The sequence below is a fragment of the Mauremys mutica genome, chromosome 7 (assembly GCF_020497125.1).
Source record: "Mauremys mutica isolate MM-2020 ecotype Southern chromosome 7, ASM2049712v1, whole genome shotgun sequence".
Classification (NCBI taxonomy): Eukaryota; Metazoa; Chordata; order Testudines; family Geoemydidae; genus Mauremys; species Mauremys mutica.
The window spans coordinates 97,844,471-97,870,246 of NC_059078.1; the positions used below are offsets into that span (position 1 = coordinate 97,844,471).

General features: G+C 41.6%; 1 protein-coding gene across 2 annotated transcripts in view; it reads left to right on the forward strand.

Moving 5' to 3' along the window:
- The first annotated feature begins 2,695 nt into the window (after window positions 1-2,695).
- Window positions 2,696-25,776, forward strand: part of LOC123374102 (protein FRA10AC1) — a 57,585-nt gene continuing 34,504 nt past the window's right edge. Inside the window, exons 1-7 of one of the 2 annotated variants that reach the window (XM_045023614.1) lie at window positions 2,696-3,145; window positions 10,337-10,413; window positions 13,408-13,503; window positions 13,582-13,627; window positions 17,814-17,890; window positions 18,820-18,903; window positions 19,434-19,518. In XM_045023614.1, the coding sequence (XP_044879549.1) occupies window positions 3,113-3,145; window positions 10,337-10,413; window positions 13,408-13,503; window positions 13,582-13,627; window positions 17,814-17,890; window positions 18,820-18,903; window positions 19,434-19,518 (498 nt within the window). In that variant the 5' untranslated portion in view covers window positions 2,696-3,112. The remainder of the gene's footprint in view (window positions 3,146-10,336; window positions 10,414-13,407; window positions 13,504-13,581; window positions 13,628-17,813; window positions 17,891-18,819; window positions 18,904-19,433; window positions 19,519-25,776) is intronic. The other variant, XM_045023612.1, reaches the window with a different exon arrangement.

Sequence of the window (25,776 nt, forward strand, 5' to 3'; positions counted from 1 at the left end):
GATGTCAGTAAGGCATTCGATATAGTCCCCCATGAGAAATTATTGGAGAATAAAGTTAAATTGGAGAAGAAACTGAACAGTGGATAAGGATGTGGTTGAAGGGGAGACTACAATGGGTCATACTGAAAGGTGAACCCTCAGGCTAGATGGAGATTACTAGTGGAGTTCCTCAGGGATCAGTTTTAGGACCAATATTATTTAACATTTTTATTACTGACCTAGGCACATAAATTGGGAATGTGCTAATAACATTTGCAGATGACACAAAGTTGGGAGGTATTGCCAATATGTGGGAGGACCAGAATATTGTACAATATCATACAAAAACATCTGGATGACCTCGTTTATAAACAGCTTGATAAGTTTATGGAGGAGATGATATGACAGGACTGCCTACAATGGTGTGTGGCCCATTGGTAACTGCCTGTAGCAAAAATCCCCAATTGCTGGAGATGGGACACTAGATGAGGAGGGACCTGAGGGTATGGCTACACTTACAAATCTGCAGCGCTGGTAGTTGCAGCGCTGGTCATCCAGCTGTGCAGGGCCAGCGCTGGTGTGTGGCCACACTCACAGCTACCAGCACTGCAGTGTGGCCACATTTGTAGCATTTGCAGCGCTGTTGGGAGTGATGAATTATGGGCAGCTATCCCAGCATTCAAGTGGCAGCAACGTGCTTTTCAAAAGAGGGGGGTGTGGGGCAGTGTGACAGGGACCGGGGGGAGAGAGAGAGAGTGGATTTTTGGAACCGACACTGTGCAAAATCAGAAAATTTTCCCACCCCCTTACTGTTAACTGCAAACAACCTGCATCCAACATACTCCCCTCTGCCCCCTCCCCCGTTTCTCTCAAGCAAAGCAAACACTCAACCCCTGCAGGGGTTATCTCATTTCATTGTTGACAGTAGTTACAGATTAATGACAGCAAACAGGAGCTATAAGCAGCTCCCGGTGCGGTGCACGGAGCCCGGAGCTCCGAATTGACAACAAAACAAAGAGAGGCTGCATAACAAAACAAAGGGAATAATTTAGTTAAAAGCATTCTGGGATACTCCTTATACCCTGGAGGCCAATAACAGCGCTGGTGAGTGTCCACACTTGATGACCAGCGCTGCAGAACCAGCGCTGCAACCCTTATACCCCAAGCAGACCTGGGTGTACGGCCAGCGCTGCAGCCAGGGAGTTGCAGCGCTGGTTGTGCCCTGCAAGTGTGGACAGGGTGTAATTGCAGCGCTGGAAAGCCTCTACCAGCGCTGCAACTTGCAAGTGTAGCCAAGCCCTGAGTTACCAGAGTGAATTCTTTCCCAGGTATCTTCCTGGTGGATCTTGCCTATATGCTTAGGGTCTAACTGATCACCATATTAGTGGTGGGGAAGGAATTTTCCTCCGGTCAGATTGGCAGAGACCCTGGTGGTTTTTTGCTTCATCTGCAGCATGGGGAATGGGTCCCTTGCAGGTTTAAACTAGTGTAAATGGTGGATTCTCTGTAACTTGAAGTCTTTAACCCATGATTTGAGGATTTCAGTAACTCAGCCGGAGGTTAGGGGTCTTTTACAGGAGTGAGTAGGTAAGGTTCTGTGGCCTGCAAAGTGCAGGAAGTCAGACTAGATAATCACGATGGTCCCTTCTGACTTTAGTAAGAGTATCTCTGAGAAAGAATATACATTACAATTTTAAAACCTAAACAGTGTCCCTTAAGTGACTTGCCATAACTTGATGTCAGAACATGTTAGTATTAGAGCTGAGCAGGTCTAATATTTATTTAATTTTCTTTCTTGATATAGAAATTAGATACAGTGCTCCTGTCAGATATTTTCTAAGTTATTATCTTCAAAATTTTTTTAGAGTTTTCAGTTGCTTAAATAGCCCCTAGAATCACAGTTAAAGTTGCCCCATCTCCAACCCAAACTGAAATGGTGTCCCTGTGGGCCAGCACAGAATTTGCCCCTCCCCCCATGTGCTTGACTGGATCTGCCCCCCAATATAGAAGTCAAACTATCATTATTCCACTTCCTTTGCTCTAGGAATTCCCCTAGGGCTTTATCATCTCAGCAGGGGAGAGATGGCCAAGTCCCCCATATGGTGCTGTAGTGAGAAGGAAGGGAACCCTATTTACTTTGCACTTTCCTTTTAACTCAATACCTTGGCATATTTCTGGCACTCAGTTTTCTTTTTTACTGTCTTCAGTAGGGTAAACTTTCTCCAGCCTAGGCTGGCAGGATAGTGTTGCAGAGCCAGTGCCTGCCAAAGCCTTCTGCAACCTGTGCGGCCAGGAGGGCTGCAGCTGTGTTAGGACCCAAGGCCAAAGGGCTGCGGCTGCAGGAGTCACTTCACACACGTCACACAGCACTAGAACACTAGCGAAGCCATATCGTAGCTGTGCATTAGGGGGAGCATGGAGGTGGCTGCAGCGCTGCTGATTGCAGGCAGGGTGTGAAAACACACCCTCTGCAGCGCTGCAAATTGCGGCGCTACAAAGCGCCAGTGTAGTCAAAGCCCCAGAGAGGTGGAGTACGGACAGCGCTGGGAGAGTTTTCTCCCAGCGCTGGCGCTTTGACTACACTTAGCGCTTCAAAGCGTAAGTGTAGCCAAAGCCTGAGTGGGAAGAGCCAGGCGGCAGCATAGGGAGGGACAAGGGATTCCGGAGCACGCTCAGTACAGCTCCCGGGTGCAGAGGAGGTTTTATTTAACCTTCACCCCCAAATGACCTGGTTCACTCTGCTCCCAGCCCGGCTCAGTTTCGGGCCTCAGACCAGCTCTGTGTTCGAATCACGCCCATTCGCCCGCGCCAAGCCCCGCGTTCCCGTCTCCGAGGAGGGCCCGGCCGCCCGCCCGCGCAGGGGTCTCCCCCGGTGTCCCTTTCCCGCCAGGCAGCCTCGCCAGCCCGGCCGCGGCGCTCGTTGCGTAAGGCCGCGCTGCGTGAGCCCGGCTCTCTCCTGCCCCGGCCCCGGTTTCCGCCCGGGCCTTTCTCGCGGAGGGACGCCGCTGGGAGCCGGCCCGGCCTGCGCCTCTCGCTCGCTCGGTCGGGGCTGGAAACGCCCAGCCACCGGCCGGTCCGCGTGCGGGACGCGCTCCCCCGCCCTCGTCCCTGGGCGCTGACCGAGCCGGCCACCATGGTGCCGGCCCAGCTGCTGCTCTCTCAGGCCGTGAGTAGCAGCCGCGGCGCTCCCTGGGGAGGGGGGAGCGGGGCCCCGAGCGGGCACTGACCCGCCCGCCGGGGTTGGGCAGCAAGGAGACCCCCCATCGCGGGGAAGGGGCGTTCAGGGCGGGAGGGAGAGGCCTCGCTCTAGACGGGGGTCGCGTTTCTCCTGGACTGATGTGGTCCTCGGTACTCCTGCTCCTCGCTGGCCGCTTCTGACATTGCCTGTGACATGCAGAGGCGACTCCGTATGTTTTGAAGCGTGAACATTTGTTTTGTCAGTGATTCCTGACCAAGATCTTTGACAAATTTTCAATGTGATTCTTCTCTTTGGTGCCCTACAAACTTCTGGTCCTTTGATCTTCTTATTTACCTTTATATTCTTGCTTTTGCCTTTATCATTTTGAGAACTGTACTTATTAAATTTTTTTTTACTCTTTATTTTGCTAACGTCTTTACTCCTAGTCCATTCCACCAATGTGCCCACACCCCACTGTAGATGGGTTCCCTTTTCTTCTCCAATGATTGATCTGTACTGTTGAGGTTGCTGGTGTGGGTGCTATTTGCTAGTAGTGATTTGTATCTGAGATGTATACACCAGCCTCTTAACTGAGCCAAAAACTTGGGCTGATTTAAATGTTCATAGTTTAAATTGGTAACTAAACATAATTGGAGTCACTTGTTTTCATTTTGCTGTTTCTGTTTTGCTGTTCCTAAAGAAAAGTTAATTCTTTTTGGTATGAAAAGCTGCATGTTGGTCAATAAATTAGATGACTTTCAGGTTCTTCATTTTCCCATTTTGGGAAAAAAATGTATTTACTAAACCTTAATTATTCATTGAGACATACTGCACTATGTTTCTGAGCAAATTAAACTCAGGGCTTGTCTACACTGGCAATGTACAGCGCTGCAACTTTCTTGCTCTGGTGTGAAAAAACGCCCCTCTGAACGCAGCGAGTTTCTACGCTGTAAAGCACAAGTGTAGACAGTGCACCAGTGCTGGGAGCCGCACTCTGAGCGCTGATAGCTATGCCCCTCGTGGAGGTGGTTTTTTAGACCACTGTCTCCCTGTGCTCTGCTGCGACTGCACAAGCCACGTTAAACTTTAGCATTGCCGATGTAGAATAGCCCTCAGTATAGCAGATAAAGGGAGCATGATAAAATGTTTTCTTTAGTTGAAAATAAAACTGCCTTTAATTTATTGGTACATAATAAATAGGACTGTCAAAAGATTAAAAAAACACAATTAATCACAGTTTTAATTGCACTATTAAACAATAATAGAATATCATTTAAATATTTTTGGATGTTTTCTACATTTTCAAATATATTGATTTACAACACAGAATGCAAAGTGTACGGTGCTCACTTTATATTATTTTAGTTTACAAATATTTTCACTGTAAATAGTACGGTATTGAAAATAGTATTTTTCAGTTCACCTCATACAAGCACTGTAGTGCAATCTTTTTATCATGAAAGTGCAACTTACAAATGTAGAATTATTTTTTTACATAACTGAACTGAAAAACAAAACAATGTAAAACTTTAGAGCTTACAAGTCCACTCAGTCCTACTTCTTGTTCAGCCAATCACTAAGACAAACAAGTTTCTTTACATTTACAGGAGATAATGCTGTCTGCTTCTTATTTACAGTGTCACCTGAAAATTTCCATGGCACTGTTGTAGCTAGTGTTGCAAGGTATTTATCTGCCCCTTCATGCTTTGACCACCATTCTAGAGGACATGTTTCCATGCTGATGACGGGTTTTGCTCGATAATGATCCAAAGCAGTGTGGACTGACGCATGTTCATTTTCATCATATGAGTCAGGTGCTATCAGCAGTAGGTTGATTTTCTTTTGTGGTGGTTCAGGTTCGGTAGTTTCCAAATTGGACTGTTGCTCTTTTAAGACTTCTGACAGCATGCTCCACACCTCGTCCCTTGCAGATTCTGAAGGGCACTTCAGACTCTTAAACCTTGGGTTAAGTGCGGTAGCTATCTTTAGAAATCTCATATTGGTACTCTTTGTGTTTTGTCAAATCTGCAATGAAAGTGTTCTTGAATTGAACATCCGAGACTTGTCATCCGAGACTTCCAAAACATGAAATATATGGCAGAATGCGGGTAAAACCATGGAGTAGGAGACATCCAATTCTCCCCCAAGGCGTTCAGTCACAAATTTAATTAACACATTTTTTTTAATGAGCGTCATCAGAATGGAAGCATGTCCTCTGAAATAGTAGCGGAAACATGAAGGGGCATACGAATGTTTAGCATGTCTGGTATGTAAACACCTTGTAATGCTGGCTACAAAAGTGCCATGGGAATGCCTGTTCTCGCTTTCAGGTGATGTAAGTAAGAAGCAGCAGCATTATCTCCCATAAATGTAAACAAACTTGTTTGTCTTAGCGATTGGCTGAACAAGAAGGAGAACTGAGTGGACTTGGAGGCTCTAAAGTTTAATCCTGAGTGCAGTTATGTTTAAAAAAAATAAAAAAATCTACATTTGTAAGTTGCACTTTCACAATAAAGAGATTGCACTACAGTACTTGTATGTGGTCAACTGAAAAATACTATTTCTTTGGTTTATTGTTTTTACAGTACAAATATTAGTAATAAAAAATAATATAAACTGAGCACTGCACACATTGTATTCTGTGTTGTAATGGAAATGAATATATTTGAAAATGTAGAAAAAAATCCCCAAAAAATTATAATAAATTTAAAATGATATTCTATTATTGTTTAACAGTGCAATTAAATCTGAGATTAATTGTGATTAATTTTTTAAATTGAGTTACTTTGTTTTGAGTTAATCATTTAAGTTAACTGCAGTAAATTGACAGCCCTAATAATAAAATAAACATACATGGATTATAACCTTGAAAAATTGTCATGAAAATTTACCAGTTATTACTGAATATTGAGTCATACAGTGTTTTAATATCATGTGCTTCAAAGAGGTGCAGGAAACATATCAAAGAGCTACTTGGGGCTTGAGAGCCTCAATCTGAGTATCACTGGTTTAAGCATTGTGGGGTTGTGCTGGGAGGATTTATTGCACCATTGCAGCTTCTGTGCCAGCACATGCTGGCTACTCTGACACTGCAGTAGTGTAGAGTGGCAACTGTAGTTTTTTTTTTTTTTTTTTTTTCTGTTTAGTTTCTTGGAAAGTTTCCTGAAAAATATAAAAGACAGAAATAATAATGGCTAATTAGGAAATACATATATGTGGGTGCACCTCCTCAATATATGTAGTTTACTTGGTGTTGCTACAACTCTTCAGATAATGTCTCAGCAACATCTCCTACACTTCTGAAATGTGATAAAGAGAATACAAGAACTGCGTTTTTAGTTAATGGATGAATAGCAAGTTGATCCCTTCCATACTCTGTATTGCTAATTAAATCCACTTATCTCTCCACAGTGCTCCAGCAAGTACCCACTTTTCATCTCTCTGTTTTTCCCCAAGAAGTGACATGTCCTTTTTGGGCTATATAGTACAGTGTGTGGGATGGGAAACGGGAATTTACTGAGTTGCATGGAGAATCCTGGAGGGATGTTATTGCTCCAGACAAGTCTTGTCTCTGTCTTCTAGAAGGAAGCACGAAAGAGAGAGAGAGAAACTGTAGTTTCAAACCAAGAACAGGAAGGAAAAAAACAACTCCAACAACCCAATAATAAAATTAAAGTAAAAAAAAAAAATTTGTTTTTTTAAAATCTCCTTGAGCGTTGCTACACAAAGACCGTGGTATTCAGCACAAGCTTGCAAGCAGCCTGGCAGAGGATGCTATTGTCTCTCCAATATGATATTTGCAAGTGTCAGGGTGTAGCCACTGTAGGTGCACCATTGTAACGTTCACCTGGTATTGTTGATAGTCAGAAATGCATTTTTCCAGCTGTCAGTAGCTAGATCACTATGACTGTTTTTTTCTGATACTGACCGAGACACAGTTACCTGTACTGTTGAACTCCAGATTGGGTTACTGCAATGTACTCTATGTGAGGCTATTCTTCCAAGGTAACTTGGAAGCTACCTCTGGATGTGGCTTTCTGTTTATTTATGGGTTCTGCTGCTATTGTTACTGTTTGTTGGTATTATAGTAGCACTAGGGGCTAAGCATTTTGCTAGGCACTGTACAGAGTAATAGATAAGCTATTTGGAGCAGGGACTAGCAATGTAAATAGAAAAGACAAAGCGAGGATAGCGGAAGGGACATAATTTGCAAATTCTCTGTTTGTAAGTTGTCATAACATTGTATTTGTTCTCTAAAGTGTGTACTAGCCTCCAGTTTGCTTCTTAGTGCAATTAAGATAATAGAATCATAGAAGATTAGGGTTGGAAGAGACATCAGGAGGTCATCTAGTCCAGCTCAGCGCAGGACCAACCATAACTAAATCATCCCAGCCAGGGCTTTGTCAAGCCGGGCCTTAAAAACCTCAAAGGATGAGATTTCACCACCTCCCTATGTAACCGATTCCAGTGCTTCACCACCCTCCTAGTGAAATAGTGTTTCCTAATATCCAACCTAGACCTCTCCCACTGCAACTTGAGACCATTACTCCTTGTTCTGGCATCTGCTACCACTGTGAACAGCCTAGCTCCATCCTCTTTGAAACCCCCCTTCAGATAGCTGAAGGCTGCTATCAAATCCCCCCTCACTCTTCTTTTCTGCAGACTAAATAAGCCCAGTTCCCTCAACCTCTCCTCATAAGTCATAAGACACCTAATCATTTTCATTGCCCTCCACTGGACTCTCTCTAATTTGTCCACATCCTTTCTTCAGTGGGGGGCCCAAAACTGGACACAATACTTCAGATGTGGCCTCACCAGTGCTGAATAGAGGGGAATAATCACGTCCCTCGATCTTCTGGCAATGCTCCTACTAATGCAGCCCAATATGCCGTAAGCTTTCTTGGCAACAAGGGTACACTGTTGACTCATATGCAGCTTCTCGTCCACTGTAATCCCCAGGTCCTTTTCTGCAGAACTGCTGCTTAGCCAGTCGGTCCCCAGCATGTAGCAATGCATGGGATTCTTCTGTCCTAAGTGCAGGATTCCACACTTGTCCTTGTTGAACCTCATCAGATTTCTTTTGGCTCAATCTTCCAATTTGTCTCTGTTCCTCTGTATCCTATCCCTACCCTCCAGCGTATATACCTCTCCTCCCCAACTTAATGTCATCCTCGAACTTGCTGAGGGTGTAATTCATCCCATCATCCAGATCATTAATGAAGATCTTGAACAAAACCAGCCCCAGGGCCAACACCTGGGGCACTCTGCTTGATACCAACTGCCAGCTAGACATCTAGCCTTTGATCACTACTCGCTGAGCCCGATGATCTAGCCAGCTTTCTATCTACCATATAGTCCATTCATCCAATTCATACTCCTTTAACTTGCTGGCAAGAATACTGTGGGAGACCTTATCAAAAGCTTTGCTAAAGTCAAGGTATATCATATCCACCACTTTCCCCATATCCACAAAGCCAGTTATCTCATCATAGAAGGCAGTCAGATTGGTCAGACATGACTTGCCCCTGGTGAATCCATGTTGACTGTTCCTGATCACCTTCTTCTCCTCCAAGTGCTTCAAAATGGATTCCTTGAGGACCTGCTCCATGATTTTTCCGGGGACTGAGGTGAGGCTGACTGGTGTGTAGTTCCCCGGATTCTGCTTCTTCCCATTTTTAAAGATGGGCACTATATTTGATTTTTTCCAATCGGCCGGGACCTCCGCCAATCACAATTTGAATTTTCAAAGATAATGGCCAACGGCTCTGCAATCACATCAGCCAATTCCCTCAGTGCCCTCTGATGCATTGCATCTGGCCCTATGGACTTGTGCATGACCAGCTTTTCTAAATAGTCCTTAACCTGTTCTTTCACCACTGAGGGCTGCTCACCACCTCCCCATTCTGTGCTGCCCAGAGCAGCAGTCTGGAAGCTGACCTTGTCTGCGAAGACAGAGGCAAAAAAACCCAACATTGAGTACTTCAGCTTTTTCCCCATCATCACTCCCCCATTCAGTAAGTGTCCCACACTTTCCATGACCACCACCTTGTTGCTAACATACCTGTAGAAACCCTTCTTGTTACCCTTCACATCCCATGCTAGCTGCAACTCCAGTTGTGCCTTGGCCTTCCTGATTACACCCCTTCATGCTTGAGCAATATTTTTATACTCCTCCCTAGTCATCTGTCCACATTTGCACTTCTTGTAAACTTCCTTTTTGTGTTTAAGCTCACCGAAGATTTCACTGTTAAGCCAAGCTGGTCGCCTGCCATATTTGCTATTCTTTCTGCTTATTGGGATGATGATGTTGATTTTGATATATAAAACACTATATGGTTTGGTCCTGGCTACCTAAGAGAGTGTCTGGGCAAAATTGCCACAATTGATGAAAAGTAAGAATTCATAGCTTTGAGCATTTGGAGTCTGGAAGAGCATTGTTTCTGAAATTTGATTCTCCTGTAGGTTCAGTGGAATCCAAGTTTGTTAACCTTCAAGGCAAAATGTTAGGATTACCTGTTTTCCCAGTTTTTTGTCTGAGGATAATGGTTGTTGAAATGTAGAAATTTCCAGACTGATGCAATAGCCATCTAGTCCAGTATTGTGTCTTTGACAATGGACAGTACCAGTGTGGTTCGTGCTCACTAACACGTTGTGCTCTTACTGCCCATGTAGACTCTGTTGGTGTGAACTAACAGATACCTAGTTTGTGTTGATATAGTTCCATGTTGTGAACTAAAAGGTATCTAGTTTGCACTGATGCAGTCCTGAAATGAGAAACTATGTATCTTTTACTTTGCACCAGCAGGATCTACATGGGCAATTAGAGTGCAACACGGAGCACTCTACAGTTTAGACCCTTGTAATCTGGATCTGTGGTGCCATGTAGACAAAGCCCTCAATCTGCAGCAAAGGAGATTTAGGTTAGATATTAGGAAAAAGTTTCTAACTATAAGGATAGTTAAGTACTGGAATAGGCTTCCAAGGAAGATTGTGGAATCCGCATAGTTGGAGAACAGGTTAGACAAACACCTGTCAGGGATGTTCTAGCTAGACTTTGTCCTAACTCAGTGCATAGGGCTGGATTAGATGACCATTCGATGTCCCTTCTAGTCCTACATTTCTAAGATTCTAATTTTATTGTGTTGTGATCATTTTCCTTTATTTCTTAATTATTTTCAGGTACATGGCCGGGGAGGCTATGATTCTGATTTTAGTGATGATGAGAGTGGAGAGAAATCTGACCAAAGGAATAAAAGGTAATGTGTTATAATACTGATGTACATTACATTTCTTGTGTGCATATGACTTCTAGCTTTATATATATATAAACATAAACTCTGTTTTTTAAACTCTGACATAGTGAAACTGTTTGTGAAAAAAATATATACGTTTGATTCCTATGCCGCTGCCTCCTCAGGCTTGTCAGAGCATGTTGTCTCCAAGGAGCAACTGAGAAAGATCAGTTCTGCCATGTCCACCTGGTGTCTGTATGCCTCTCATATCTCTCAGCTGAGTGCTTCGTTTTTCCAAGCATTAGCATCAATGGCTGGGTTTTGGCTGCTCTGTTCAATTTCGTATCACTTTGTTACCACCCACTAGGACTTGTGGAACTACAAAGAGAGAGATCAAAATGGCCAAGGCCAGGTGGCAGCAGGCTTTGTAGGAATAAAACACCTACCTCACAGAAAGGAAACACTAACATTGCTTGATTATTATTTAATTTCTTCCAGCCTGTTCTCTCTGTTAAGCCTGGCTTCAAGAGACCAACAAATTGGGTCAGTTAACTTCCACTTAGCCCTTGAGATGCTCATTTAAGCTCAGCCTTGTCAGTTTCATTTAGCGGTTCATACATTTTGTGACCCTGAACTTTGCGGTCTGACCATCTTTTATTGGGAATTTTTTTCTGCTGTGGCACTGCGCTTCTCTGATAGTTCACCCACAGCACTACATATTTGTTCTGAATTGATTAAGGAATTTTTTTTTTGTTACAGGATCTGTTTCTGTGACTCTTTTCCTTACTCTTCTGTCAGGCTCCATTCCAACCAGGTTTTCCGGGACCTTTTCTGGGAGCCTTTTATATTTTCTGTAGTGGAAGTAAGGGGAAACGTTTTGTAATGTCTGACTGCATTTTATATCTGACCTTTCAGGTGCTTTAACCACTAAAAGAAATGTAGGTGTTTTTTCTCTTTTTAGAATTTTTAGCTGTCTTCTATTAAAAATATTGACTTTTTTGTTCAGTTTTAGTTTGATTTTCCAAGTGCCACTATGCATTATATCATTCTAGTTGTTAGATGAAATATTAGACATTGGGAGCTGTTTCAAAGAAATCATCTTCTTTACCCTTTGTTCTGGCACACGCTATTTGGCGCCCAGTAGTGCTCTAATGAGGGTTTGCTCCATATGTATATATTCTACCCTTGGTTCATGATGAATCTCATTCTCTCTTTGGGAAAAAATGTAAAAAGACTCCTTCCTGACATTGACTCTGCAGTGCCCCAGGGCAGGAGATGTGTGCCTGGCTATGTGGCCACAAAACCTTTTTGCACAACTGGTATGCTTAGTTCTCCCAAGTCCTACAGTCCTTAGACTGACAATATAAATACTACCCCTTTATGGGTCTCTGATTACCTCTCTGCCTGCCATCATGGAGCAAACATTCCCTTTTTACCCATAATGTTAGACCAGGGGTGGCCAACCTGAGCTGGAGAAGGAGCCAGAATTTACCAATGTACATTGCCAAAGAGCCACAGTAATATGTCAGCAGCCCCACATCAGCTCCCCACCCTGCTCCCAGTACCTCCTGCCTACTGGCAGGCCTGCCGATCAGTGCCTCACCCACCCTCCCTCCTCCCTGTCAGCTGTTTCGTGGCATGCAGGAGGCTCGTGGGGGGGAGGGGAGCGAAGGCACAGCAAGTTCAGGGGAGGAGGGGAAGGGGGGGAATGGGGGCAGGGTCTGTGGCAGAGCCAGAGGTTGAGCAGTGAGCACCCCCCGGCGCATTGGAAAGTTGGCGCCTGTAGCTCCAGCCCCGGAGTCTGTGCCTATACAAGGAGCCGCATATTAACTTCTGAAGAGCCACATGTGGCTCCAGAGCCACGGGTTGGCCACCCCTGTGTTAGACAAATAAATCTAAATATGTTTTAAAACAGTTGTGTAATTAAGTTTAGTATAAAAAGTTTGTTTTATTTGTTTGTTTTTGTTGATTTTTTGATATTTTTGGTTTGTCTTGGAACAGATCTTGGTGTTCAGAGGACAATGCTTCAGTCATTGTTTAACTAGCAGTGCTCCTTAGTCTGTGCCCCTCAGAGAGGTCCGTGTTCATTAATCTGGTACAGTGGAGCTCTGTGGAGGCAATACCATGAAGGGAGGAAAAAGGGGTTACCAACAGTAACTCTTGTTCTTTGAACATATTGCCTCTTTTCCCTCTGCTTTGGATCTTAGATCTGTATAGGGCTGTTGAGGTGGAGAAAAACTAGGGATCATTAGATGAGAATGAGATATTTCTATCCTCGGCCTGTATGATATAGGGTGTGAAGGAACCGAGCATGATCCTGTCTCAGAGCACCTGCTGCAGCAGGTTCCATATCTGTGTGACTACCCATGTGACTCCTACAACGTGACTGTGGAGTGACGGGATTGTCAGACAAGATATACTGTTGTAAGCAACTCTGTATATACGTTGCCTATGAGCAGGTGCCTTTCTGGACTAGGTCTCAACTTCACACATGAGTAAACGCCATTCTGACCCCCATCTTAACATTGGTTTCATTAACACAGAAACTAAGGGGTGGTCTACAGTACTGTTTACATCGATGTAATTTACGTTGCTCAGGGGTGTGAAAACAATCCCCCCTCGAGCGACGTAAGTTACATTGACTTAAAGCAGTGTTCACATTGACCTAAAGCAGTGTCCGCATTGCGCTATGTTGGTGGGAGATGCTCTCCCGCCGACATAGCTTCTGCTTCTTGCGGAGGTGGAGTAATTATGCTGACAGGAGAGCACTCTCCTGTTGGCATAGTGTGTCTTCACCAGATGTGCTACAGCAGCACAGCTGCATTGGTGTGGCTGCGCCACTGTAGCATGGTAGTATAGACTTGTCTTAACAAGAGGCAAACAATGCTAGTCTGTGCAACAACCTTTTCCTTATAACATTCAAGCTGCTGACTTCCTAAGCTGACTTTGGTGTACTGGAACTTACTACATATGAAAACTTTTTGAATAATTTATTCCTCACTTTTTCCCCACACATAGGACAAGTAATGAAGATGCCCTTCTCGTGAAACCATTCCAGAAAGTAAAACAGGCCAAGGTGGCTGACAGACAAATTGCAGCAGAAGAATGGGATAGGTAATGAACACTTCTGTCAGAGATTTTTGTATTTAAACTGAACTTTTACTCAAACAAAATTATTATTTCTGTTAACAGGGAAGAAGCAAGAAATAGGAGATTTCATCTGATAGCCATGGATGCTGTATCCTTTGATTATTTGTTTATATTGGTAAAAACACATTTTCAGCTTTTCAACTTTTCTTTCACTTGGGGAGAAATGCTCCTGTCAGGGACATGTTCATGTGAGTCTCCCTGTTGCCTGGGGAATTTCTGTGCACCAGCAGAGACTGGGTATTGTTTCAGATCATCATCTGTCCACCACCGATAATTAGGTATTTGAGATCTGCCTATGAAAGGGGTTTCCAAACTGTCCCTAATTGCAGTTAGTGTTGTAGCTGTGAGTTCCATATCTCAGACTAAATTACTACACATGTGGTGTTGGATCAAGGTGCTTTGATTTTTTAGCACAAGCAGACCTTGTTGCTTCACAATTCTATCTGAGACTATTGTTATATGAATAAATTTATATTTGTGCTGGAAGGCCAAGAACACAATAATTAATCCAAAAGACAGTTCAAGAAAGGATTATCCCAAGTAGTGTCCTCCACAGATGTGATACTGTAGACCTGTTTAATATCATATTTTGTTTATTTTAGCTTTTATTTTGAATGGCATAATCAGGTTTGATTACTTTAATGCTTCAGTCCTAAACTATTGTCTTCATCAGCTACAATTTCCCTTTTAAAATATTTTTCTTTGAAGTTTAGCATGAAAACAATTATTTCTACAGTGAAACTAGCCAGTTATATAGTAGATAGGGGAAAGATCATAGAACTCCTCTGTTGAATTTTCCATCAAGTCATCTTTACTATTGCCTAGCAGTTGCTCTTTGGAATTTAACAGTAGGGGGATGTAATATTTTGTGGCAGATTGCACACATTTAATTGAACTGAAAAGAATGTAACACACCTGACGGATTTGTGTGATTTATCTGCCATAAGTGATGTAAGCTATTTTATAGGCTGCCAATCCAGTTTGGTAAAAACATCCTCCAGGACACATCTGCAACCATCTTTATCCTTGGAGGATTGGTAATGCTTTGTGACCTTTATGTTAGGCAGATATAGATTTGTTCAATGATCCTATTAAATAGTTATTTTGAAGGTACTGTAGGAATGCTGCTTCTGCGTGATATTGTGCCCATATTCCTCTCAGCAGCACAGAGAAATTACTGTAACAGGGTTCCCGTGGCGCACCTGGGTTATGTAATCGCTGAGTCCTCTGTCCCACCAACCTGGGGTATCCCTCTCATTCTGTGATGCTGTGTCAAGCCACAAACCTCTGGCAGGTACTGCACTTACACAGACATCCGCAGACCGGGACACACCCAACTGAGTTATATGAATGTTTTCCCAGCTACTCATGAACCAGCAATAGAGAGGCTACAGCCAGTTCCTCCCAGCTCCCCATCTTGCACCTAAGAACTGTACCATCTTGCACTGGTCAGAAGCCTAGCCAGTGTAAGTTCATTACCCAGTCTGCCCCTCTCTCGATGTGAGGGGACACATACTAGCCGTTGTAAACTGAGCTGAGCTTTCCCAAGCACTTAAACCAAAACATACTGTTTTAGGTAAAATGTAAAACAGGTTTATTAACTACAGAAAGATAGATTTTAAGTGATTATAAGTAGCAGGTATCGAGATCAGAGTTGATTATTTAAGAAACAAAACAAAATCGCTGTCTAAGTTCTACAAACTATACAGGATTTTAATCAAATGGTATCTCACCCTGACAGATGATACAAACAAGTCACAGATCCTCAATACACAGGCTGAGACTCTTTCCAGGCCTGGGACCGCCCTCCCCTAGTTCAAAGTCTTTGTCCTCCAGAGGTTCCTCCAAATGTTGAGTTGGGAGGGGAGAAAGGCCAAGTGATGACGTCACTTCCCCTTTTTTATAGTTTCTTCCAGCTTGCTGGAAAGATCTTTTGCTGTGATGTGGGAAACAGACAATCCCCATTGGTCAAGCAGTCCCTGTTGTATATAGTTTCTGGGATAGTGGATTCTTTCCCTGTTGAGTGTTGATGAGCCATTAACCACTGTCTGGCTACTCCATTGTTTTTCTTGAAAGGCTGATTGTGGGTGTTCCCAACCTGACAATAGATTTCAGTAACACACACATAGCAAAACTTCATAACTTAACATACAATGATAGCATATACAGTCCAACAGGATATTAATGTTCAACAGATCAAGACGTTTAAAATGATACTTCACAAGGCATATTTTGTACAAAACATATCATGACAGTGGTGAATATGGGGGTTCCAGGGTGCCACTCTGAGGTACAGAGTGTCACAATGACCAAAGACTTGTCATTTTGCATGATGAAATTCAAATAGCCCTGTGTAAATCTTAGCATTTTTTTTATCTATCTATCTAGTGTCTCAGTAGCTGAAGTGAATTAGTTTCCTGCCTGATATAGCCATGATTATAAATTATTTGGAAACAGTAGAATTTGTATTTTTTTAGTTATGTTGGGATTAATATGGGTATATTGTGTGGATTTGTGGCAATCCATAAGTGGAACATGGAAACATTTGGAGATGCCACGTTTTGTTGCAATAGAGGGAAATTATCATTTGTGCTACTTAACTCAGACTTACTCTTCAGCTAAGTCTTCATTTTTAAGAAACGCTCTTACTTTGTCAAGTTTATCAAAAAAATCTGAGTACACACAGTGCCATGAACCAAAGGCACATTTACAAGTTGAGGCTGTTCTGAGTGGAACTGTTAACCTGTTTCTTGTTCTGTATTATTTAGATTGTAAGTTCTTTGGGGCAGGGATTTGTCTTATATTTTGTTTGTGCTGTGTAAGTTGGCAGAGCTATACATTTTTTATAATAATGAGATGTCCTGGCTAAAGGCCAGAAGCTTCATTGAACAAGAAAGGATAAAATCCAGTAGCTCTAGCTGAGTGAGCTACGTTTATGTACAAAATCAGGTGTTCCTCCAAAGTAATTAACCCTGCTGTGTCACCTGTACATTATTTTTCCTGGACTCTTTCCACATAAAGTCATTTGTATGTGGCTAATGATCCTCAAATTGTAAAAATAAGCAGTTGAAGAAGAAGCTATGATTAAAGAGCCCGTGGTAGAATTCGTTAGCCATAGTGTTTCTGTTGTTTTCATGGAGCTTTGTATAAGTGCTTGATCTGGATAATTTCTCTACTGCTACCATCTTATTCTTTTCCTCCAGTTGGAAGGGCAAGTCAGTTGCCTACTATTATCAAAGTCGATAATGGTGACAAAGAAGCTGGAGTTCTTTGAAGTTAGTCAGCTTCATCATGACATATACAGCCTCCTGTAGCCTTGCTAAATAAAGGCTCCTAACTGTAGGCTTGAATTTAGGTCTTTAATTTTTGAAGACTAGCATTAAGATTGAGTTAACATTTGGAAACTTCTAGCAGAAAATACATGTACAATATTTTTTTCCATAAAATGATTTTTAGTGCAGGCAGTAGGTTGACAGAAATGAGTTCTTATTGAACTCAATTTAACATGTGGCTTGAGAACATGCCAGAAAGATAATTTATGTCTAATTCTGTAGTTCCATAAATGTCTGAGAAATTTGTTTTATATTTTAAGTTATTGTTTTACTGTTTTATTTCCATTTGTGGAGGTGCTTATTTCTAGAATAATGTGATTGTTTATATGGTTTTGTTTTTGCTTGTTGTTTTATCATATAAAGTATGTGTCAAATTACAACTGTAAAACAGAAATATCCTGACAATCACAATATAATTTCCTGTAACTTGATATTGTGGTCGAAAACAAAGTTATCTACTGAAGTTTATTGCTTTTACACTGATACTGAAAAGTACATAAAAATTCTACATTTCATTAGTAATTTTATATTTATATCAGGCAAAAATGATAGATATATTTTAAACCAAAATTGGAGTATCATGGAACTCTGTTTGAATTGCAATAGAATATACAGTAAAGGCTGAATTAAAGATCTGTTGTACATCTTCAAATATATTAAATTTTTTTATAAGGGTATGGCATGTGGATGGGTTTTACAACTTAAATTCTGCCCTAAAATTCTTCTGCTGAGAATTAATTTATAAAAGGTTATTCTAATAAGAGTTCTTTGAACTTCCTTTCTATTAAAATTAATTTTGGTAATAGCTTCTTTAAATCCCTTATATTGTAGAAACAGTTTTGTGCTAATCTTATCTGAGGTAATGGTATGTGAAGCCAGATAAACCAGCCCTGGAGTGAGAGAGAACACTGAAAATGAATTCCTTAGTTTTGCTTTATTCAGTATGCAAGACATAAAAAGTTTGTGAATGACTACATTTTATACTATGGTGGCAAAAAGGAGGACTTCCGACGTTCAGGGTAAGTACCGTTAGAGAACATACTACCTGTTTTATAAAACTACTAAATATATGCTGGGAAACTCCTCTTTGGTTTATTAATATTGTAATTAATTCTGTGGCCAGAGATTTATTTGTGTATCAAATCATTAACCTTTTTGCTAAAATGTACCAACTATGGTAGTTGTAAATATCTGAATTAGATGAGGAGAATTGTTAGTTGTCTTGATTTAACTTTGTACAATTTGTATCTATACATGAAAAGCTAGATGAAATTCAGTTAGGAGTTTTTATTTTTGTGTTATGTAGATTAAAAGACAACAGATGGAGGGTGTATCTAAAATAATCCAGTATTTGCTGAGTGTTCAAATCTCATTCCTAGAATGTCTAATGCTGCTCCGTTGAGGGTAGAAAATGACAATCTTGTACTCAGGCTTCTGTGGTGCAGTACATAGTGCTGGAATAACTGCTTGCAGGTAGTACAATTGTTTGCCATTTGGAGTACCAGGCAATCTTTAAAGGATAATTACCCTCTGTACTGTTTTGGCAATCTGAACCCAGGAGACTTGTGAAGTCTGGAATATCACTAAACATCTTCCTGGGGAAGCTAAACCCTTGTTCTGAGCTGCAGATGATCCTCTTTTAATGTTTCAAATATAACTTTTCATATAGAATTAAATCTTACACAGTTTTAATAGTTATGAGTGACTCTAATGTTGGAAGCAAGCTCTTTTATTCTTTTAGGGAAAAAGTTAGCGTGTAATACTTGTTCTCATGAACAATTGTTGCTTCTTAAAAGTATCTCCCAGTATGTCCAACTTAATAAATAAGACAAGGAATTCTAAAATACCAGCATTTGCTAAATGATGATCTGATTATTTTGTTTCTGGTGCTGTAAAATTTCATTTTAATACTAGATCTGCTTTTTAAGAAAAATGTACCCTTTTACAGAGCAAGTGACAAGACAGACCTTGATGTTGTAAGAGAAAACTATAGATTCCTGTGGAAAGAGGAAGATGCAGTGGACATGAATTGGTAACTTGGGCTATAATAAGACATTATTTTTAGATCACTTTGTATATATCTTTTTCCTTATTCATTAAAAATTGCCATGCATATTTGCTCTTATTGCTTTGAACTCTTAATAAATTTAAAAAATGAAAAAAGTGTAGGAGATAAAGTAATACAGCTCTGTGGCAAAATGAACTGATGACACAGGAAATTAACAAACTATTGTTCATTCCCTAAGAGAACTAAACTACCATTCAGAAACCCCTACAAAGAGTACAACTTCAAAATTATGCTTGGTGCTTTAAATATATTTTTAAAATATATAATTATTTTCAAGAGAAACTAAAACTGTTTCATGGCAATTACTCTCATCAAGCTGTATATTTTCTTATTTTGTTTTATTTTTACCACTACAACTTGTATTCATTAGAGAAAACAAAACTGCAATGCCCCTGTCCCGTTAATGCCATAACTATATAATAGGGTTTATGTTATTTGACTTCACTCTGTATTTTCCATATGCTTAATCAATAATATTATCTTTCCGGTTACAGGGAAAAGAAACTGGCAAAGAAATACTATGATAAATTATTCAAAGAGTATTGTATAGCAGATCTGAGTAGATACAAAGAGAACAAGGTACATTTTTAAATATCATAAATTTCTTTGGTTGCAAAATAGATTCTTTATTCTATATGTTGATTGAGGGCACTGCATTAAGATCCAGTCCTGCAAGCACTGCCTACGCTGAGTTCTGTGGGACTATTCATGATAAATGTCTGTAAGATTGGGCCCTAAATCTGTCTGTTGCTGAGTGCAGAATGAATTTTCTTAAAAAAACTTAAGCAACAGAAAAATGCTTGAGATGCCTTCCCTGATTTTTTGGTTGATCTTTATTTCATCTTCCTCTATTTATGCCATATCCCTCAAGCCCTTCCACTGTTAGAAAATAATCTCAATCTCCTTTTATAGTTATAGTTTTCTTTTATTTTCTTTAATTATCATGCCCAGTATCTTATTCCATGTGTTTATTATTCTTTGTGGGAAAAGTCTTTTTCCCAGTTTGCTAATTTTCTTCACCTTTTTGAACCTTTGTCTGGTGTGAACAATATTTTTTTTTTCCCACTTCACATATGACTTTCCTAAGTTCTGTTCAGTCACCTTGAATTCCCCTCTATTCTAAATGAACATAAGTCCTGTTTCTTTAACTTTTCCTCATGATTATAAGAATTGGAAAATGTTTATCTTTTAGCACAACTTTGACATATTGTGTAATTTGTTTCCCCTTAAGTTGTCTTATGTGTTCTTTCTTCAAACATGCTATTCACATGCTAAATCCCTCCTCCAAATCTTTATCAACTGTTGGCTTATCCATATCCACTTCTGGTACAGAAGGAGTTCTATACAGATTTTTGCTTTCAACTTTGTTCTGTCCTATTTTTTTCCTCTGCACGTCCAGATGTTGAGAAGTTTATTGCCTTCTCTTTTCTGCTCTACTCTACAGCCCTTATCTCCGGCTTATCCATGTCCACTTCTGGTACGGAAGGAGTCCTATACAGATTTTTGCTTTCAACTTTGTTCTGTCCTATTTTTTTCCTCTGCATGTCCAGATGTTGAGACGTTTATTGCCTTCTCTTTTCTGCTTTACTCTGCAGTCCTCATCTCCTGCAGACATGCTCAGTGGAGCACTGGTTTCTTCATCTGATAGCCACCAGTTCTTCATGTGACTTTCCCCATAGAACTTTAGGTATCCTGCTAAACTTCTGCAGAAGGATGCTCTAGAGATGCAGAGCTTGCATTAGGTATCCCTACCTACAACATTCTGCCTGCCTTTAGAAGTTTAGACTATAGAATTTCCTCCCCAATTCCCAAATCATATTCAGTGCCATTTTGCGCCTCATTCCAACAAAAGACGGGCTCTTTCATATGTTACATAATCTGCTTATCACAAGAACTGGTCCATCAACAAAGATGATGGGTGGGATAGGGTTTACTCCTAGTATTTTATGATGATCAAGAAGACTGAGTGTTTCATCCCATTTTGGCTCTATCCTTCAGAATTCCTCCATGTAGTTTGTCAGATTCAAGGTGGAGGTGACTTTCTGAGCTGCATGGATGAAGAGGGGGCGTAACTCCATGTGCCTATTCATTTGTTGCGTCACAAGAAAAGTCCCTCAACTAACTGATTCTTCTACAGAACTATGTGTGGAAATTCCTCAAGCAGTGTCTTGTCAAGAAGAACCTCTCATCTTGGAAACCTCACTCAGTCCTTTTAGCCATTGGAATCATAAGTGGTAGTCTCATGCCCCTACATCATGTCAAAGCATTTGGTTGAAGATGGAAGCACAAAACAATAACTTTTTGAAGCTTCAGGATGTGGGACTAGGCTTTCTATTGTTTCTTCCTTATATCATCATACTTGCAGTCCTGTTAGAAATCAACAATCAAGCTCCAAGAGCCTATAGATTAACAAGGCAGGACCAGAAGCCCTTCTCTTTGTCATTAGATTGTAAAGATTCTGTCCAAAGTGGAAAGAGCTCACTTATTGATATCAGATAGGTGTATCCAGAACAGTCTTAATGTCCACATAGACTGACTGAGGCAGGAGTCAGTTGTGGGCAAGAGGCAACTGAACAAGGTGGTGGTCCAGCAAGACTTTGTCAGATGTTGTCATGGCTGGGTCATGGGCAGCCATGCCTAGTGGTCAGAGCGAGGGTCCATGGTCATGGGATGGGAGTCAAGAATCATTTGGATCAGGATACCAGGAGATCAGAGGCATGAGACAAACTTGAGGGCAGAACCGTGAATCTGTAACCGGAGTCAGCCCAGGTCAGGATACTGGGGATACAGAGGCAGGAGACAAACTGGAGATCAGAACCACAGATTGGGAGTCAGAATCAGGCTGGGTCAGGATACGAAGAGATCAGAGGTAGGAGACAAACCAGATATTGGGATCACAAGTTGGATGCAAGAAGTCAAGCTGGGTTGGGATGCCAGGAAGTCAAATCAGGGGAGCAGGAGCAGGAAGCACACAGTCCAGAGCAGGGTGCATCCCAGTTTTGGACAACAGAGATCCACTGCTGGGTTTAGATAAAAGTTGTGGACCAATCAGGACCCCCAGCAATCTGCCATTTAGGTTCCAGGACTGGAGTCCTCTGTCGGGATTCAGCCCTTGGAACTCTTAGCAGTCACTGGGTGGGCGGTTGCAGCTTACTAGCTCCTAAGAATCCGGTGGATCAGGGTTCAAGTCCTGCAGTCCCTGAGAGATGTAACTTCTTGCTTTCCACCTCAACCAACCAGACACGGTCCCCTCAGCGCCCCCCAGACAAACTCACAGTTTGCTTCAGACACTAGGATTCCTACAACTGGATGGGGTGGGTGCTTTCTTTTTTTTATGATCAGGACCTTGCGTGTATGTCTTTCTTCCTCTATTCCTCTTGGGCATTGCCAGGAAGATCCAGAGAGACCAGACTAAAGTTGTTTTCATAGCGGCTGCTAAGCCCTGAAGACCTTGGTTCCCCAGCCTCTTTCAGATATCTATCTGTGATTTCTGGCTCTTTCCCCAGGCCAAAATTCTTTTCATCAGGGCAGGGTCCTATACCTGAACCTCACCAATCTCTGCTTAGAAGCCTGGAGGCTGACAAGTGACTCTACAATCATTTGATTAGTGCTCTCATATAGTCAATTTCCTAATGCTGTCAGGAGAGCACTCTGCATTTAAGTGTTACTTTCTTTGGTGTTTGGCTAGGAATGTAATTCTTACTCAGACATTCTGTTCTGCCATCCTAGTGTTTTTTCACAGACGGGAAAGCATGGTGGGAGTGTCTCTGAGGCCAGGCTCCAGCCTGAACCCAAATGTCTGCAATTTTTAGCCTCGCAGCTCAAGCTCCACTAGCCGAGTCAGTTGACCTTGGCTCTGAGGGTATGGCTACACTTACGGTTTGCAGCGCTGGTAGTTTGCAGCACTGATCATCCAGCTGTGCAGGGCCAGCGCTGGTGTGTGGCCACACTCACAGCTACCAGCGCTGGTGTGTGGCCACATTTGCAGTATTTGCAGCGCTGTTGGGAGTGATGCAGTATGGGCAGCTATCCCAGCATTCAAGTGGCCACAACGTGCTTTTCAAAAGAGGGGGGTGGAGTGGGGTCTAGTGTGACAGGGAGCGGGGGGAAAGAGAGAGGGGATTTTTGGAGCCAACACTGTGTGTTTAGCTTCCTGCATTGAAAAATCAGAACATGTTTCCGACCCCTTAGTCTTAACTCTTAATTGCAAACAGCCTGCAGCCAACACGACTCCCCGCTGTTTCACTCCCTCCCTGTCTCTCATTTGATTGTTTACAGCCAGGTACAGATGATCACAGCAAACAGGAGCTCTGTTTCGGAGCTCGTTCATAACAAAACAAAGAGAGGCTGCATAACAAAACAAAGAGAGTAATTTATAAAAACATTCTGGGATACATCCTTATACCCTGGAGGCCAATCACAGCGCTGGTGTGTGGCCACACTTGATGACCAGCGCTGCAGCACCAGCGCTGGAATCCTTATTCCCCATGCCGAGTGAGGTGTACGGCCAGCGCTGCAGCCAGGGAGTTGCAGCGCTGGAAGTGCCCTGCAGGTGTGGCCACTTACTAATTGCAGCGCTGGTGGAGGCTTTCCAGCGCTGCAACTCGCCAGTGTAGCCATACCCTGAGATTCATCACTGTGGGTTTTCTATTGTAGTGTAGATGGAGTTTCAGCTTCATTCTTAAGGTTCTTTCAAGGCCATGTTTCAAGCCTCTGGGCCAGTTCTTGTACTTCCTGGCTGTCAAGGTGCTTGCTCTTGTCACCATTACTTCAGCCTGGAGCGCTACTACACTGTAAAGAATCTTACCTCTAGTTTTTCCATGAAAAGATTGTCCTGAGACTCACCACATAATTTCTCTGTTTATTCTTTCTTTGTTAATCAAAATATTTCCCTTTCTTGTCTGAAAGAGATCATCATCATCCTTTAGATGGTGCCAGAGCCATTAATGATTAGATAGGACATCCACTTTTTGGACTGACTCCTTTTTATTTTATATTGCTTGTGGCTATAACAAAACAAGGTATTAAGGTTTCCAGGATTATCATTTCCCTTTGTGTTCAGACTGCAAAAAAAGATTAATATACTGCATGCCACTTAGTGCTTTTCTTGGGGCTAAGGGTCCATTGTACTTCGTCCCTATCTGTGGTCAGAGAAATAGCACTTCTGATTAGGATATCTGCATAGCTGCTATTAGTGCCTCACTGAACTCCTTTACCAAATGCTATAAGGTCTTCTGTTGATGCTGCCTTTGGTTTCTTGATTCTGTGAACCATCCTTCCTATCTAGCAGACTAGCTTCATTTCATATTTTTCTATTGAGTTCATCTCTGTTGTTGCTATTTCAGCTTATTCAGTATTACTTTTTAAAAATCACTCTTTACACACATTTGACTTGTTTTATTTACTTTCCACCCTTATCCACTGCTTGTCATTTCCCAGTGTTTGGTGGAAGCATTATTAGCAAAGTGACTCTCCTAGGAGGACAAACAGTTCTCTGACTTATAAATTAGTCTTGTAGAGAATTCCTTTGCCAGTCCTGGCTCCCCTGTTTTCTTCTATCTTTGCTCTTGCTTTCTAGACCAGTCTGTTTAGGAAATACTCTCTAGGGAAGATCACATGTAGTTGTTCCTTATTGGGCCAGATTTGGACCCAAAAGGAAAAATTACATAAGAATACCTCAGTAATATAAGTGAGCATGGATAATGCAGTGGTTGGTGGACTGGCTGAGGTACTGCGAGATAACAAATAAACAGGCAAGGCAAAATGATCCATTATTCTGACTGTATAGCCAGTAGATATGCACAGATGCATGACAAACACCTTTCAAGATCCATGGGTCCCACACACGTCTATCACAATGTGTAGTGTATCTCATCTAGTGCACTAAATGCCCCAAAAAACAGCTATGTGGGTGAAACAAGACAATCACTGTGCTCTTGAGTGAACTCACCCAGAAAAATGATAAAAGACAAAAGCACCATATCATCTATGGGTGAACACTTTTTCCACAAGCAATCACTCCCTGTCTGACCTTTCAGTTCTCATCCCCAAGGAAACCTGGATAACACCTTCAAAAGGTGAGCCTATGAGCTTAAATTCATAACTTTTGCTAGTTACTCAAAAGCAAGGACTTAATAAAGACACTGGATTTATGGCTTATTACAACAATCTGTAAACCACTAATTCCCTTTTTTGTCCTATGACTGCAAAGGTGTTTCACCTTAAATGATCTCTTGAAATATGTGTTGCCGACTTAAACTAAATAATCTGTTCCGTCTTGTATTTAGCTGTGACATGCTGAGTACCTTTCCCAGACCTGAAGAAGAGCTCTGTGTAAGCTCAGAAGTTTGTCTATTTCACCAACAGAATTTTGTCCAATAAAAGATATTCCTCATCCACCTTGTCTCTCTAATATCCTGGGACCACCACAACTATAACAACATTGTAAACATTTTACTACTGCAGTATTTATCTGGAGACAATGTTCTGCAGTTTTATTAAATGGGCAAAAGTACATTAGGTTGTACAAGTTATTTAAAAACAAATTAAAAACCATGGATGTAGGATTCTTCAGTGATCCTCAATTTAAAAACATTTTTTCTATTCTAGTTTAGTGAACAGTTGTTTAATGCAATTCCCATGTTATGCAGTTGATTTATTTGTGCTAGACTAAAGCATGAGTGGCTCAAATGAAACTTATTTTAGACCACACTGCAGATTTCTGAGTTAGCCAAGCACAAGATGTTCCTTCCTTAGCAAATTGTCAGCATAAGTAGAATAATATGGAACCTACTTTTTCTATTTCTGTTGAATGATTTTCCAGTTAATATTTGTCCA